Source organism: Alexandromys fortis, unplaced genomic scaffold (genome assembly GCF_014885135.2).
Source record: "Alexandromys fortis isolate MF-2015 unplaced genomic scaffold, M_Fortis_MF-2015_v1.1 scaffold_313, whole genome shotgun sequence".
Taxonomy (NCBI): Eukaryota; Metazoa; Chordata; class Mammalia; order Rodentia; family Cricetidae; genus Alexandromys; species Alexandromys fortis.
In genome coordinates, this window is record NW_026068197.1 from 861,325 (window position 1) to 873,312 (window position 11,988).

Below are 11,988 nucleotides of genomic sequence, written 5' to 3' on the forward strand. Positions count from 1 at the left end.
CACTCATAGCCCACCATGCCCGCCCCGCCCTGTTCCACCCCGCCTACCCTGCCCCACCCTGCACTGCCCATCCTGCCCCACCCTGCACCGCCCCATCTCACCCAGCCCCGCCCCATCCCGCCCCACCCCGCCCTACCCCGCCCAGCCCTGCCCCTCCCATCTCCAAGCCCTAGCGCTGGAATGATGTCATAATCAGGCACCAACACTCATTTCTGGTGCTGCCTCAGAGCCTCCTGAGGCCTACCTGCTGCGCTCCCCTGAGGTTCTTCCTCTCTGCTGAGGTACTCTGGGACAGGGGTCCTTTCCCTTCCTACCCTCCCTGCCCCTCTAAGCAGGTACAGGGCCTGCTGATACTGTCCTGGTGTTCGAGGGCCCACCATGGCTGAAGGGGCTTGGCAAGTGCGTCAGAACTCTGATAGCAACTGTGAGGACGCGGTAAACAACCATATCCAGCTGCAGCTCCATGCCTCATATGTATATTTGTCTATGGCCTTGTTCTTTGATCGTGATGACGTGGCCCTGGGGAACTTCAAGCGTTTCTTTCTGAGCAAGTCACACAGCCGCAAGGCCAGTGCCCAGATGTTCATGTTTCTGCAGAATAAGCGTGGTGGCCTTGTTTTCTTCCCGAGCATCTCGACACCAGAGCGTGACAGTTGGCAGGGGGGCCTCCAGGCCATGGAGTTTGCCTTCCACATGGAGATGAACATCAACCAGAGCCTGCTGAACCTCCACAAGCTGGCCAAGGAGAAACGTGTTGCTGACCTCTGCTACTTCCTGGAGCATCACTGTCTGGATGAGCAGGCCCGTGTTCTCCACAAGATGAGTGGCTACCTGGCCAACCTGCGCCAGATGGGGACCCCAGAGAACGGCTTCGCTGACTATCCCTTTGACGAGCAGGTGGACTGAACTGGGAGGTTCCCACTGCCATGGGATCTTTCTCTGGCCGTTAGACCTGATTTTGAAGAAAGTTCACGAGTTTTCTTTCTGTGGTTACAATAAATTCTTTAATGTTTCAAAGCAAAATGAAGTTTCAAGATTACTCTTTTTGCATAGCTTACCTTTTAAGAACAGGGGTTGATTCACTGTTCCTTCCCCTTAAAGCTTGGACCTTTAAGGGTTGTAAAGACAATCTCTATGGCTCTTTTAAACACCATATTCTATTTCTGTTATCTTTCATGGATGTATGAGTTTATAGTGCTCTCATTTGTGATGTGTCTCGGGTTTTGGGCCCAGTTTCAGTGCTTTGAAAAAGTGTTACCATCTGATCACCCTGGAACAGAACTGAAGGAAATAGTTTGAAACAGAAATTATAAAAATAGACTCTAAAGCTGTGTGTTTCATCTTAATGATAAGGTACTTAAGGTTCTTGTCTTATTATAAATCAGTTCTGTCTAAAGCATTTGTGAAAAAAAAAGGAAGGGCGGAAGGAATTTCAAAGTTTTGTAAAGACTTTAAGCTTAACATAATATGTAAATGTCTTAATTTCTTGATTTCTAAGTAGCCTAGAGTAGGTTCTGGAAAAGGGTATGGGACAAAAACTTTGTTGACTGTGTCAGGTTAGAATACAGAGATAGTAACAGTGAGGGTTAGCTTGGATACTCCACTTCCATATTGGAGAGGAGAGAAGTCGGTTACTCACAGTGTCTTCACTACAATTCTATATCTACATTTTTCCAAACATATTTCTAAACTTGAAATATACCTACACTACCCCAAACCCCACATTAGTAACTAAGATTGGCTGACATCACAATACCCTAGGGTGAGGTCATGTTTATGAGAGTGACTATAAAGGAATCAAAATAACCTTAGTGGGCTAAGCTGGCTAATCAAAATATTAGCGGGCTAGAGAAAGTTCAAGATGGGAGTATAGTTCAGACTTAACGGAATTTTGGTATACACGTCATAGTCTCATTAAAGGCCTAGAAGCAGGGTATTGTTGATACAGCCTACTCCAGGTTGCAAAATTGGTGCACCCCGTAGCTTCTCATTCCAAAACGTAGGAAGCCAGAAAAGAGAAATCAGTGAAGTAACCCTAGCCTGAGGCTGAAGGCTTGGAAACCTGTAATGAAGGATTCAAAGGCACAAGAATCTCTAATTATGAACCACAACCAAGGCTGGGGCAACAAATTGCACCACCTCAGAAATCTCCAGTAAATATATTTGCTTATTGTCTCCTCTGGGTTTTTGTTTCACAGCGTCCTAGCCTAATTTTTGTCTCTTTCCATCGTTAGTGTGGGCCTTTCCTTCCCAGTTTATTCATCTCCATAAAAGTCTGCCTTGGGAACAATTTAGTGTGTTTTGCAGGCATTTCTCACACTGACAACCAAGATTAACCATAGTCAGGACACTCGTCTGAGTATTTGAGAAACCAGCATGGGTCAAAATGCAGTGGAAGCCACAGGAGTGCAGAGAAGTATGCATTTAGCATAGACTTTGAGCAAGTCAACACAATTTACTCAAGAATGGATAGTGGGAATATTGTCGGTTCTACAGGCTGACCTTGATTCCATTGCGTAATAAGAACTGAGTTTAGGGTGATGGTGCTAGGATGTAAGTTTGGTATTTGGTTTACACATTGAAGTTAAAATATAGTACAGGAGGCCTGAAACACTAAACAAGGTTTTCTCAGTTTACAGGAGTGCAGGCAGATTGTCATGTTTGGAAACACACATTGTTCTGTCGCTGGTGTGAAAATCAAGGACAACTTCACCAAAAGGAGCACATTGGGAGTGTATGAGTGAAGGTTATGAGAGAATGACTGCTATGGCAAAAAGTGGGCCTCCAAATGGCAGTGCTGCCAACAGTGTTCTAACATGGTATCCTGGATCCAGTCCAGGCCAGGTTCTTAACAGGTAAACAGAAACTTTAACTCAGAATTCCTCAAATAAACAAAACCAAAAAAAAAAAAAAACAAAAAACAAAAAAACCCACTTTCTTACTTAGAAATACTATTGCTATAATGCAACACCTTGACCAAAGCAACTTAGGGAGAATATGATCTATTTGGCTTATGCTAGCTCATCACTGTTAATCACAGAAGGAAGTCAAGACAGAAGCTCAAACAGGACAAGAAGCTGCAGACAACTGATTCAGAGGTCATGGAAGAATGCTGCTTACTGGGTTGATTTTCAATGATTTCTCAGTCTGTGTTTTTATAGAAACAAAACCACTATTCCAGGAGGTGGTGCTACACACAATGGGCTAGACCCTCTGTATCAATCACTAATTAAGAAACCTCCCTACAGAGTTGCCTACATCCTGATCTAATGGAGTCTTTTTCTTAATTTAGATTCCCTCGTCTCAGATGACTCTAGCCTGTGCTAAGTGAACATAAATCAGCACAATGATTCCTTGTCAGCTTGACACACAAATCACTATCAAACCACAACCTCTTGCTTGTTCATCCCCAGGGTCTCATACACACACCATACAAAATATTCCAAGTTTTAATAGGCCCACAGTTGACCCAGTCTCATCCCAAACTCTGCATCAGAACACCCTTGGCAGGTTTCCCTGTTCCTTGCTTCTATTTCCTGTGGATTCCACACATCTTCCCTTTCTAACTTCCATCCCACCACTTTTTGCCTTTTCCCAACCTTCAACAACAGCAGACACCCCCTGATAAACCACAGGTGTTTCCTGAGAAAGTTGGGAATTGATATACCTCAAGACTCAGCTATACCACTCTTGTGCATATACCCCAAAGACATTTCATCCACCCACAAAGACACATGCTCAAACATCTTCATTGCTGCTTTATTCATATATCCAGAAACTGGAAAAAAACCCAGATGTCCCTAAACAGAAGAATGCATAAAGAAAATGTGGTATATTTACACAATGAACCATTACAAAACTGTTTAAAAAAATGACATCAGGAAATTTTCAGGTAAATGGATGGAACTAGAAAAGAAATAATCCTTAGTGAGGTAACCCAGACCCAGAAAGATAAACATGGTATGCATTCACTTATAAAGGGATATTAGTCACTAAATAAACTATAACCAGGCTTCAATCTGTAGCTCCAGAGAGGTTAGGAAAAGAGGAAGGTCTAGGGGGAATGCAGGGATCTCCCTGAGAAGGGAAATAGAATAGATTTTACTGGTGAGCTGCACTGAGTGGGGACAGAAGCAGTATGGATGTGGAGATGGAGGGAAAGAGTTCAGGGAGAGATGGCTGGAATTGGGAAATATTTCAGAGTGGTAGTGTAGGAACCTAGTACAGTGGTGACTTCCTAGAACCTATGAAGGTGAACCTGATGAGGACTTAGTAACGTGGATATGGAGTCTCAACTGGCCATCTCTTGTAGTCCAGTCATACAAGGCTTCCAAAGGAGGGACTGGGTTGTATTCAATTGAGTTGTTGGCCATGCGGTGGGGGCAGCGGGTGTGTGTGGGGGGGGAGGTCTCACAGAACTCCTCAAACAACACAGGCTAATGCTAAGACAAAAAGGGTTGTTCTCTGCAAACTGACAATGGGGTCCTATCAACAGGGACAATCTCCATAGATCTTACTGAATAGGAAGAGGAAAAGCTGGTGATTACATGGAGCCTTCATGCTTAAATTCTAGTCTCTTTGGTGTGGAAAGATACTCTGTATGCTCTCTATGAAAAGAGAAATGAAGACAACAATCCAGCTTCCAAACCTTTGACCTCCAACATGCCCTGCCTGAGAAAAGTGCTAGGGCAATGGTGACACAAAACTTGTGGGAGTAGACAACCAATGTCTGATTTTCCTTAAGATCCACTCCATGAGAAGGAATCTGTATCTGGCACTGCCTGAGTAACAAAGAACCAGAGACCAGATAGCCCAGAGTCCTAGGGTAAAATGAAACACAACTGGTGTAAAATATCGAGAAAATGATGCCTAATGATATTCTGCTATACCCATAAATCAGTGCCTTATCCAGTCATCATCAGAGAGGCTTCCTCCAGCATCAGATGGGAACTGATGTAGAAACCCACAGCCAGAAATCTTAGAGAGAGAGAGAGAGAGAGAGAGAGAGAGAGAGAGAGAGAGAGAGTCTAATATACTGGAATATTACTTTAACTAGGCAAAGATGTGTTACATTTGTTTATGTTACATTTGTTTAACAATGTAAGTTGGGTAATAATTATGCAAAGATGTTTTGCTTTGCATGCCTAAGGTACCTGATTGGTCTAATAATGAGCTCACCATCTAGTAGCTAGGTAGATGGGGAAGGCAGGCAGAGATAATAAGTAAGAGGAGATACCTAGGCTTGAGAAAGACGAGAAAAGAAAAAGAGAGAAGAGAATGAGGGAGCTATAGTGGGAGATTCCCAGGGCCAGCCAAAAAGCAGCCAACAAGCAGACACAGCATAGGCCATACAGAAATGAAGGTAAAGAGCCCTGAGGCAAAAGATCGATAAAGAGAAACAGGTTAATTTAAGTTAAAAGAGCTAGCCAGAAATGAGTCTAAGCTAGGCTGAGCATTCAAACCTAATAAGAAATCACAGTGTCATGATTTGGGAACTAGATGATGGTCCAAAAGAAAAAAAGGAGTTCTCCAACAAATCCTTCTCCTCAGAGGTCAGAAAATCCAGGCAGAATGATTGGAGCATCATAGAGGATAGAGGACACCAGAACGAGGCCCCTTGAAACGACTAAGCAAGACACATATGAGCTCACAGAGACTGAAGTAGCAAACACAGGGCCTACATGGATCTGAATCAGGTCCCCTGCTTATATATTATAGCTATTATCTTATTATTTTTATGGGACTCCTGACCATGAGAATAAGTGGATCTCTGATTCGTGTGCCTGCCTGTTCTTGGCGCTCTTTTCCTCCTGTTGGTTTGCCATGTGCAACATTGATATGATAGTCTTTATTATATATTATTTTTTCATGTTGAGTTTGTCTCTTATAAAGTGGTCTTTTCTAGTGAGCGACAAAAAGGGAGTGAATCTGGGCTGGAGGGAAGGGGGTGTGGTGAGGAATTTCAAGGAGAGGAGAGAGGGGAAAAGATAATCTGGATACAGTGTATAAGAAAATAATGTATCTTCAATAAAAGGAAAAAAAATAGTTACACAGTCTTTAAAGGTTCAAACACTTAAAAGTCCAAAGTCTCTTTAAAATGTTCACAACGTCTTTTAAAACCCAAAGTCTCTCAGATGGGCATTCCTATAAAATGTAAGTAAGTTAAATACTTTCTCATTTCAAGAGGGAAGAACCAGAGCAAAGTCACAATCTGTACAAAATAAAACCAACCAAACTCCAATTGTGTAAATAACTCAGTGCTCAATGTCTGGGATCCACGTGGTGTGGGGGGCACTCTGTAGAGTGTCCCCAGCAACTGGCCCTGGTGGAGGAGGAGAAGTGTGCTGCTTGCCTCCCAGCCCCCAGTCCAGGAGACAATAAGAAGCAGCAGGGAGTCAAGTCAAGCAGGAACTCATTTATTTCCTTACAGCATGCAATCTATTAAACAAAACCCCATGAATTCCGGAAGGAGAAGGAGGAGGATGAGGAGGACGAGGATTAGCCAGTCACATCAGCAGTCATGTCTGCATGTGCCATGGCTCCTATAGCCCCTAATGGAGATTATGAGGGCATCAGGCATTTTATGTCATCTTACTCCATCTCTAAAGCCAATCATCTCTTTTTCTAAATAAGTCAGGTCTCCACCCCTCTTGCTTTTCTTTAGTACCATCTAGGCTGGAAATATTTTTTTTTTGCATGCTTTTCCAGGACACTGTTTCTGAATTTTGCCCTCTTTTCTAGCCGTCATGCTTCTGACATCAACTTGGCCACTCCAGCCTTCTATGTGCTCAATTTGGCCCACAACTCCCCCTTACCTTGCAACTTAGTATCTTCGGGACTCCTAGCAAGGACTTGAATAATTTTCTAGATCCACCCTCTGCAGCACATACAGCGTGTCTTCTGGGCTCCAGCTGGCTCTACTCCAGCCCTGTTGCTGTTCTTGTGAGTCATCCCATGGTACTAGAATTTCCAAAATGGACTGCACTTCACCAAACGCCTCTCCTGGGATCTCGCAATGAACTGTAGCCATGCCACAGTGTCAAGTCACAGCTGCTCTCTGAACTCTTCATTCCTTCAGTGAATCATCCTCACTCCTACTCTCACACCTGAGGAACAGAAAGTCTTCATAGATGGCTGTGAAGACCCATGCAGATCGTGTGCACCACAAGGATGATTTTTATCAGGTGGGGATAAGACAGTTCCCCGTTCATAAATTCACTGGGATTATTGGATTCATGCTGAGAATAAGTCCCCTGCCAAGATGTCATGAGACAAAATGATTAAACCTACTGGCTGGCTTCCAAAATGTCCCCCATAACGTGATGAATTTCAACAAACTGAGATGGGTCACCTGGAGAACAATGGGAATCATGTTGAGTTCCCCATCCAACTTACACAAGCTCTCCTTCAGTACACCAACCTAGATCCTAATTCTCAAGGGGGGGCATGATTAGCCTTAACTCTTGCTTCCTTTCCCAGTCAGCCCCTGACAGTAAAGATAGACAATGAGGTTTTATATGCTCAAGTCTGGCGAGAATGACACAGTTTTTCCTTCTGCTGGTTACAGATGAAGATGCAAGACACTCAGCTCATCCAGTACCATGTCTGCCTGCATGCTGCCATGTCCTGTCATAATAATGAATTAAACCCCCGAAACTATAAACCAGCACTAACTAAATGTTTTCCTTTATAAAGTTGCCATGGTCATCATTACTGAGTTTCCCAGGAATCCACAAGGATGACCCCAGTTAAGCCTCTAAACAATGATGGACAGGGTGCCTGAAATGGCCTTTCCCTGTAATCAGATTGATGACTACCTTAATTATCATCATAGAACCTACATCCAGCAACTGACAGAAGCAGATGCAGAAATTCTCAGCTAAGCCCTAGGGCAAGCCTCCAGAGTATGAGTACAGTCTAAGAGAGGGAGGAGCAATAATATGAGCAAAGGGGTCAAGACCATGATGGAGAAACCTATAGAAACTGCTGAACTGAGCTAGTGGGTTCTCATTGACTCCAGACTGACAACTGGGGAACCTGCAAAGCACCAAATTAGGCCTTCTGGATGTGGGTGATATTTGAGTACCTTGAGCAGTTTGTGGGGCAACTGGCACTGGAGCCAGAATTTATCCCTAGTGCATGAACTGGCTTTTGGAGCACATTCTTTATGGCAGGATACCTAGTTAAGCCTAAGATACAGGAGGATGGGCTTGGTTCTGCCTCAAAGTCATGTGTCAGACTTGTTGACTCCCCAGGGGAGACCTTACCCTTGCTGAGGAGTAGAAAGGGGTGAGGTGAGGAGCTAAGTGGGGGAATGGAGGGAGAGGAGGATGTGGAAACTGGGATTGGTATGTAAAATGATAACTATGTGTTAAAAAACAATAAAATGAAGAATAGTGAGTTACCATGGTCATGGTGCTCTTACCAACAATAAAAACCCAAACACAGAAAACACTCAAGATCTCCCTGGCACCCTCTAGCACCCGTATCTTGTCTGACCTAAACCCAGATGGCCCCACCTACCTAGTCCAGAACGTCCAGATTATTAACATGGTTGACCTTTCAGACCCAATAGAACATCCGGTGGGGAAGAGACAGAAATCTTTAATAAATAATAAAAAAAAAACATGGCTGACCTCATACTACCTGCATTAGGTAGCCTCTGTAGTCTACATTCTCAGAGTCTCCCATCTATCTCTCACTTTACAGTTTTAGACCTCAAGGTTATTTATTTATCATTCCTTTATACCTATATTCACATGGCCTCCTTACCTTCACTTGAGTGGACCCTGACACCAGAACAGTGTCTTAGCTATCTTACATGCTCTGTCCTAACTCAGGACTTCTAAGGTAGGCCCCATTTCTTTGGCCAAGCTCTGGCCATTGACTTCCTTTCTCTCAACCTATCCCCCAGACATTTAACCCAATATGTAGATGACATTGTACTGTACATCTCTTACCATCACAAGAACATACTTCTCAACTTCCTAGGAAACAAATCTCAAACTTCTGTACTTCAAGTAAAGTGTCTAGGATTCCTGTTATTCACTAAAAGTCACATTCTCTCTTCATCATATTCAGTACATCTGGTTCCTCACACCTCTAATCACCAAGAAAGTGATTCTCTCCTTCTTGAGCCTGATGGGGTACCTTAGAACCTGGATTTGCAACTTTGACCTCTTGCTCATTCCCTGTGTGAAACAGCCACATAAGTGTGCCTATAGTTCATTCTAAGTCTTTCACACCTTCTTTCTCTCATCTTTGAGATGCACACTTACAGTCTCCTCCTCTGACTTTCTCGTAACGTCACCAACCCTTTCTCGTTTATGCCACTGGAAAATGGGGAATTGTAAGATTTGGAGACATGTTGCTAAATGCAATAGCTGGGGAATGGCAACTTTGCCTATGGGCACTAGTAGACGCCTCCTTATGCATCCAGGAGTCTTCTATGTTCAAATTTGATGGCTCTGTCTATGTCCTCTCACCACAATGAATTAAAGATCTCCTATCAACATAAGAGTTTCTCTATTTTGTCGCATTCTAAGCTTTAACTTTTCCACATAGCCTTCCTATAAAATCCCAATATCTCACTTGACTCCTGCCCACCCCTCAACACTGTTATATACTCCTAAATGAGGCTACTATCTTCGTTCACTCTTGCTTAGAATCACTTGAAACCCTTACCTAAAAAATCGACATCTTTCCATTTCCTCTCTGTCATTTCCTGACTATACTTGTTTCATAGATAGACACTTATTTTTCAGCTCTATTGGCTCCTGCCAAGTGCGCTGTCACATAGTCTCACCTGCCAGGTTGTAGAGTCTCTCATTTTACCACCATGTGCTACTTCTCAGAAGACTGTGCTCATAGTCCTCACTGGAGCCCTCACCTTAGCACAAGACAAAACCACCAACATGTACACAGATTCTAAATATGTATTCCACATCCTTCACCACCATGTCACCATTTGGAGGAGTAGTAGCTTTCCCATCACCAAGGGTACATCTATTGCCAATATGTCTCTATACACTAAGGCTGCTAGAAGTCTCTTATCTTCACAAGAAAGTGAAAATTATTTCCAGTTGAGGTCACAAGGCCCCGACCAATCGTATTACTTTGGGAAAAGCCTTTGCTAATAAGACTGTTAAGGAAGTCTGCCAATACTCTTACTTTTTTTCCTTGATTCTCCTCTTGACTCATCCCTATCCTGAGATCCAGTGGCAAACTATGGGAGTCATTGTGTGCCCCCAAAGCTGTCTTCTTCTGCAGGACTGGCATTGTCTCCCTGATGCTTAGGCAAAACCCTTCCTGATGGCTATGGGTCTCTACCTTCTTCCTGGTGCCCCCAAGTTCTCTACTTCCTAGCCTTTTTGTCCTTCTCCAGAACTCAAATCTCCCAACAATGGGCCTTGCAACACCCCCTTCCTACAACATAACTAAATTTGGTATAGTTTTCAGGAGAGTACTGGCGGACAGATTTCACATAGAAACCTCTTTATAAAAGAAACCTAAATATTTTCTTACTATAGTAGATTCTTTGTGTTTAGAAGGGTAGAATCTCTACTTAAAATGGCTGAAACTGCATAGGTATTCTGTTCTCACTTCATGAATGATATTTTGGACTTCCTAGGTCTAGAAAATTATATAATTGTTCAGAATTAATCTGCAAAATCACTCAGTTTGTTTCAAGAGTCTTGGACATACAATGGCACCTTCCCTATTGGCCCAAATCCTTGGGAAAGGTGAAAAAAAAGGCAGATGGACTTATTAAGTCTCATGTATCAGAACTGTCTTTTGAAGTTCACCTTTTAATAAACCTCCTCCTTCTAGCCCTAACTCTCATTCAGGCCATGCCCCAAGCCCCCTTCTTCCTTCAAAAAATTTGAGTTAATATTACTGCTGGCTTTTTCTTTTGGAAATTTTCCCTCCTCTGGAACCAGCCTTACTGCAAGACTGCTTACCTTCTCTCACTGTCTTAAGACAGTTTTCTGGGAATATGCTGAATGTGTCCTCCATTATCCCTCTACTAATTCTATTACCCAAACATTTTTGCCAAGATATCAGGTTTCTTTGAAAGCTTATCATTCACAAGACTTCAGCCCATACTGTGGGGGCCACACTGGATCATAACAACCTGACTTTGGGGAGTTAGAACTTGGATTCATCTCTCACAAATCAAAATGAGTTCCATACCACTTGCCTAATAAGTACTTCTTTTGATCCAGAGGACTGCTAAAGCTTAAGCTCTCTTGCCTACAATCTATTGCCTATTTTTGATGATGTCATCTTTCCTTCTTCTGGTCTTTGGATTCTTTCCACCCTCTAATCAACTAGGACTATGATACATGCCTGGAAACCTGAAATATATGGCCAGAGAAAGATTCCCCTAAGCTCCTTAACTTTACCTTTTGTCTTTATTCAGGATGTGTTCCAGACAGCCACATTACATTTTATCTCCATGCTACCTGCTCAGTTGACCATGGCTCTACTCGGACCCATTCCCTCCATGCTAAGTTTAAATATATTTTCTTTCTCCAGGAACAAACAAACCAAAATGGCAAAGCTGAGATCACATAGGGAGGTTGCTCATTTCTGGTTATACATATAGATATATTATTCTTCCCCAGGCTATGGGATATAGCCCCAAATGTGAAACATGACCCTTAAAGGAGCATAGCCATCTTGACGACCCAAGACACCAGAGATGACAAATGGGCCTGAGGCCAGTTCAAGGAGGTGCCTCTACTTATTTTTGTGGATTTGGGCCTCCTACCGTAGATAGAATATTTTTAACTTTAGATCTCTTAAGAAGACTCTGTCCACTATAGTCAATGTTATAAATGAGGCAATAACACAATCAGAGCCAAACTCAAACTCAGAAGTCTCCAAGCTTGGGAACCTCTCCTTTAATCCCACCTTGTGGATAGCCATCCTACATAACGCCATGAGACTTCTCCACATCTACAGTACACTGATGGGTACCTCAGT

General features: G+C 43.1%; 1 protein-coding gene across 1 annotated transcript; it reads left to right on the forward strand.

Moving 5' to 3' along the window:
- Positions 1-378: 378 nt before the first annotated feature.
- Positions 379-906, forward strand: LOC126493027 (ferritin heavy polypeptide-like 17). The gene has a single exon (XM_050129774.1). It carries the CDS (start codon positions 379-381, stop codon positions 904-906), a length of 528 nt encoding a protein of 175 aa, XP_049985731.1.
- Positions 907-11,988: the final 11,082 nt, after the last annotated feature.

Excerpts from the sequence above, each read along its gene's own strand:
- LOC126493027 (XM_050129774.1), top strand. The coding sequence starts at position 379 with ATGGCTGAAGGGGCTTGGCAAGTGCGTCAGAACTCTGATAGCAACTGT.